This window comes from Neophocaena asiaeorientalis, unplaced genomic scaffold (genome assembly GCF_003031525.2).
Source record: "Neophocaena asiaeorientalis asiaeorientalis breed wild unplaced genomic scaffold, Neophocaena_asiaeorientalis_V1.1 scaffold78, whole genome shotgun sequence".
Taxonomy (NCBI): Eukaryota; Metazoa; Chordata; class Mammalia; order Artiodactyla; family Phocoenidae; genus Neophocaena; species Neophocaena asiaeorientalis.
The window spans coordinates 2,734,083-2,739,351 of NW_020175018.1; the positions used below are offsets into that span (position 1 = coordinate 2,734,083).

General features: G+C 51.6%; 1 protein-coding gene across 1 annotated transcript in view; it reads left to right on the forward strand.

Annotated features, from left to right (window-relative positions):
• Positions 1–371: 371 nt before the first annotated feature.
• The window catches only part of PAPPA (pappalysin 1), a 225,850-nt gene continuing 220,952 nt past the window's right edge, over positions 372–5,269 (forward strand). Inside the window, exons 1-2 of the mRNA XM_024762187.1 lie at positions 372–381; positions 1,714–2,776. Coding sequence (XP_024617955.1) covers positions 372–381; positions 1,714–2,776 — 1,073 coding nt within the window. The remainder of the gene's footprint in view (positions 382–1,713; positions 2,777–5,269) is intronic.

Below are 5,269 nucleotides of genomic sequence, written 5' to 3' on the forward strand. Positions count from 1 at the left end.
ACTACCATCTATGTCAGCTGCTAACAGAGAGAGTTAACACAAATTCTAAGGCCCCAGTGACCACAGAGGAGTACAGGCTGTGTGGGCCTCCTCTACCGATTTTGCTGGAAGCCGTCTGTGCTCATTTCATGAGTGCTAATGGCAGATGCACACTCAAAGTTATGGTGACCGCAACAATTCTCCAGCTGAAAGTAGGGACTGTGCTTCTAAATGAGCATCTTTTATTCATTCTCCTGTTCCTCTCTTTCTCCTCCCACCTGGCCTCATACATCATCCAACACTTAAAATACACGCTTAATTAGAAAGTCTTCTTTCCCATCCAACTGGCTGTCCATGCCAAGGACACTGGGTATATTCCAGAAAGACTGGGAATGGGGGTTGGTGAGTATAAAAATAATTAGATCCAGAGAGAATCTGCTAAGTGACTTCCTGAGGTTCCCAGAGTAAGTCTAGAGATGTCTGGCTTGGAACTTTCCCAAACACCCAACTAAACCTTGGGACACCCCCAGGCAGGTGGTTTGATCCAGGTAGATCCCTGGTGGCACTGATGAGGGAGAGGGAGGTACCATAGCATTAGTCCCTAGGACAGTGGACCCAGGGTCCGATGGATCTGGGATCCACTTACCAACCAGTTGACCTCAAACCCATCCATCTCTTTACTTCCTTCAATTTCTGTTTCCTCCTCTGTTAATATCAGCACCTTGGGGGTGCTACACGGATTAAATGAATTAATGCATACACAGACCTTAGCACAATGCCTGACCTGCGATAGAGGCTTGGAAGATTTTACTTAATGAAGGCATCCCCAACATCTTTTTCTGTTAAGAGGATGCTTTTTATTTTTTGAAATATTAGCATTAGTGTTAGAGAAGAGCAAGCTTGAACTGGCTCTCAGGAAATTTGTCAATGACTCTATGTAACCTAACAAATGCCTTCCCTTCGCTGGGTCTCAACTTCCTTACCTTTCAAGTGAAGGAGTTGGAAGTGTTTAAAAACCTTTCCAGCTCAGATAGTCCGCCTGTCTTTGGGGGTGAATGTCGGGGCTAGCCAGGACTCCTGTTACAGTTAGAAGCTTTACTAGTAGCTTTGCAGCCCTTGACCCTCACTTCTCCAGGGAACCTTCCCAACAAGCCACCACCACTGATCATTGATGAGTGCTGGTGGCTGATGTACGCCCAAAGCTACGGTGACGGTAGTCAGAGCTGTCCTTCTAAATGAGCATCTTCTATTCATCATCATCTCTTTGATTGTTCTCTCACCTCTTCCTCTCACCACCTATGTCATTCTACACTTAAAATACGCTTTTAATTTAAAAAGTCCTCTTCCCCATCCAACAGTTTTGCAAAATCAAAGGTTTTCAGATTTTAGTTATTATCACTGTTGTTTTCTTTAGCTCAAGTACCTATTCTGCAAACAAATATCTTTCTGGTATGCCCCATACTCAGAACCAAAAACAGTGAAACCACATGGGTTAAAGTTGTGGTGAGAACCTCCCAAAGGTAACTCACCTGTGCTCTCCCTTCCTCTAGCCCTTGCCTTGCCCTAGAGGTGGTCCCAGAGGTTTGGCTAGTCATTGCCAGGATCCCACTGAGCACGGTTTGAAAACTTCCTGGTCTAGGACATCCTGATATAAATTTTATCAGAGAGAAATAATTTACCCTCCTCCTTCCTCCATCCTTTATTTATTCATCTTTCTCTTTTGGGGCCACATAGGGCTATATGACAAATGTTCTTATGCCTCACGTGACCGAGGATGGGTCGTGGGCATTCACACCGTCAGTGACCAAGGCAACAGAGACCCACGCTACTTTTTCTCCTTGAAGACAGACCGGGCCCGGCAAGTGACCACCATCAATGCCCACCGCAGCTACCTCCCAGGCCAGTGGGTACACCTGGCTGCCACCTACGACGGGCGGCTGATGAAGCTCTATGTGAACGGTGCCCAGGTGGCAACCTCTGGGGAGCAGGTGGGTGGCATTTTCAGCCCACTGACCCAGAAGTGTAAAGTCCTCATGCTGGGAGGCAGCGCCCTGAACCACAACTACCGGGGCTACGTGGAGCGCTTCAGCCTGTGGAAGGCGGCCAGGACGCAGCGCGAGGTCCTGCTGGACATGGAGACCCGCGGCCTCCACGCTCCTCTACCTCAGCTCCTCCTGCAGGAGAACTGGGACAACGTGAAGCGCGCCTGGTCCCCCATGAAGGACGGCAGCAGCCCCCGCGTGGAGGCCAGCGGCGCCCGTGGCTTCCTGCTGGACACGAGTCTGGAGCCTCCTCTGTGCGGGCAGACGCTGTGTGACAACCCCAAGGTCATCTCCAGCTACAACCAGCTGCCGCGTTTCCGCCGACCCAAGGCGGTGCGCTACCGCGTGGTCAACCTCCACGACGATGGCCGCGAGAACCCCATGGTGAGCCGCCAGCAGATCGATTTCCAGCACCGGCAGCTGGCCGAGGCCTTCAAGCACTACAACATCTCCTGGGAGCTGGAGGTGCTGGAGGTGAGCAACTCTTCCCTGCGCCGCCGCCTCATCCTGGCCAACTGCGACATCAGCAAGATTGGGGACGAGAACTGCGACCCCGAGTGCAACCACGCGCTGACTGGCCACGATGGCGGGGACTGCCGCCACCTGCGTCACCCCGCCTTCACCAAGAAGCAGCAGAACGGGGTGTGCGACATGGACTGCAATTACGAGCGGTTCAACTTCGACGGCGGGGAGTGCTGTGACCCCGAGATCACCGATGTCACCAAGACCTGCTTCGATCCCGACTCTCCGCACAGGTAAGAGCCGGACTCCTCCCTCTTTTGATCCCTGCGCGGCTCCTGACGCCCAGTGGGGTTGCGGGAATCTTCCAGTTCACCCAGAAGATCGACCAAGTAATCACAGGGACTGTACCCCTTACCAGAATATTTACGGAGCGCCTCCTGTGGGCTGAGGGAACTCTTAGGACCCTGTCTTTGCGAGGGGCTCAGGGTCTGAACCGGGCCACCTGGGCTGAGGACACATATCCGCATCATAAAGAGCCGTGCTGTCCAATGCTGTAGTCACTGGCCACGTGTGACTGTTTAAATCTAAATTAGTGAAGATGAAATACAGTTTAAAATCCAGTTCCTGAGTCACACCAGCCACGTTTCAAGAACCCAGTAGCCGCCCGGGGATAGTGGCTACTACACTGGACAGACTGATAGAACCGCTTCCATGACCGCAGAAGGTTCTGTTGGGCAGTGCTGGTCGAGCTGGGATTGGCTGGGGCCAGACAGACTAGGTTCAGGTCTATTTCCTCGCTTTGTGACCTCTTACAAGGTATTTCCTCATCTGTAAAATGGGTATCAACGGTATCTACTTTGTCAAGCTGCTTTGAAGATTGAATGAGGGCACGTAAAGCACATGTCTCTTCTAGGGGCTAGCAGGTTATATACCTCTTGATAAGCGTATGTGTCGTTTCTTGAACAGTGAAAGGTAGCGTGTGCCGTGTGTTCAGGAGGTCCAAGAGGAACAGCTAACTTGCAGCCTGACTATGTTGGGGAAGGCTTGGGTGCAGTTGGACACCGGACATCAAGTTGGGGGAGAGAGGAGGACACTCAACGCAGAGGAATTGCATATACTGCTGAGAAGAGGGCGGAAAGGGGAGTCTTCTGTCTAATGCCTGACTCAGCCTCTGCCTCGCACTACAACTCGGACCAGCAATCCCAAAGAAAGACCCAAGGGGGAGCCATGGGTGATCTGTATTTGATGTGGGACTCGGGGGAACTAGTTCTAAGCCAGAGAGACAGTCCATATCAACTTTCCTGATTTCCCAGATTCACGCTGAACTTTTCCATTCTGTCCAACTCGCAGGACCCTGGACTTGCTGATGGCTCGAGCACATTTGCCGACCTCTGCAGGTTTTCTGCTGACTCTCCTCTTTATGTCTCTCTCACAAGAGCAAGGGCCTCCCATGCATAGACAAAATACCTATGTGGAAAGGAATGACGATGCTGGGAGGAGAATGTCGTGCCTGGCACCAAGCCACAGAGCACGTCAGCTCAGCCTCCTGGCACCGGGCGGGCCCCTGGACTCTCACCTTGGCTCAGAGACAGGAGCAGCCCATGTGGGAAGAAGCCTTGGTGTGTGGCCAGTTCCTTCGAGGTCACAATGCACTTTCATCTCTGCTCTCATTTGGGCTTTGACAGAATTCGATGAGGAAGACTAGACAGGGTTAGCATTTGCATTTGACTGATGGGGAAATAGAGGGCCTTGGAGAGTGAAATGACTCGGCCACGGTCCCAGGTCAGGAAAGTCATTTGGCTAAATCACAAATGCAAGCCTTTCGAGATTAATGCAGTGTGTGCGCTACTGAGCTAGACCCCAGGAGTTAACTGGTGTGCCCAGGCAGAGTGGGTGGGGGGGAGGCCTAGGGGCCAGGAATACTGGAAGTCATTCACTTATTTGTACATTTATTCATTCATTCGTTCAGGCAACAAATGTTTATTCAGCACCTACCAAGTAACAGGAAGGTGGGTACCCTTATCCCTGCTTTGCTGAAGGAAATCCGGGATTCAGAACACGGAAGGGATTTACCCCTTAGCTGAGGTCACTCAGCTAATAAACAGAGAGCTTGGATTTGAATCTTGGTCTGTTGACTCCAAAGCTCCCACTGAAGGGTGGGGGTGGTATTTTTAAGTCCAAGGAACAGTAAAAGGCAGAGTCAAAGGACAGGGCTGACGGGCAGGGTGGCTTTCCTGAAGCCTTGGGAGAAAACTGCTGAGTATGATTGAGTCAGGACCGAGGGCAGCTGGCCTTTGTGGCGGGCACTCTGTGCGTGGATGCAGGGGCCACGGGACCCCAGGTCCCAGATAGCTCACAATCAGCAGACACAGCTGGCAGGCACCAGCGGCCTCCTCGTTTCTAAGTCACGGGGCCCCACGCCTAGAATGTCCGTGAGCAGCCACGTGCCAGCGCTGTGACCACCACGCCAGGGCCTGTTTGTTTGCTGGCTGGAAAGTCATGTGTCCTGGGTGAGCCCCACCGGGAATGTGTCATCTCCTGATGGAGCTGGGGCGACAACGTTCTGGCTGAATCAGCTCTCCCGTGTGCAGAGAGAAACCTGTGGAAGTTTGTGGAGAAATACTTGCTTTGTGACTCAAAATAAAAAAGAGGGAGGGAAGGAAGGAGGAAGAAAGGCAGGGAAGAAGGGAGGGAGGGAGGGAGGAAGGAAGGAAGACACCTGTAATAGAAAATTAGATTGACATTGTCTAGGTGATTTTTTTTTTTTTTTTTTTTTTTTTTTTTTT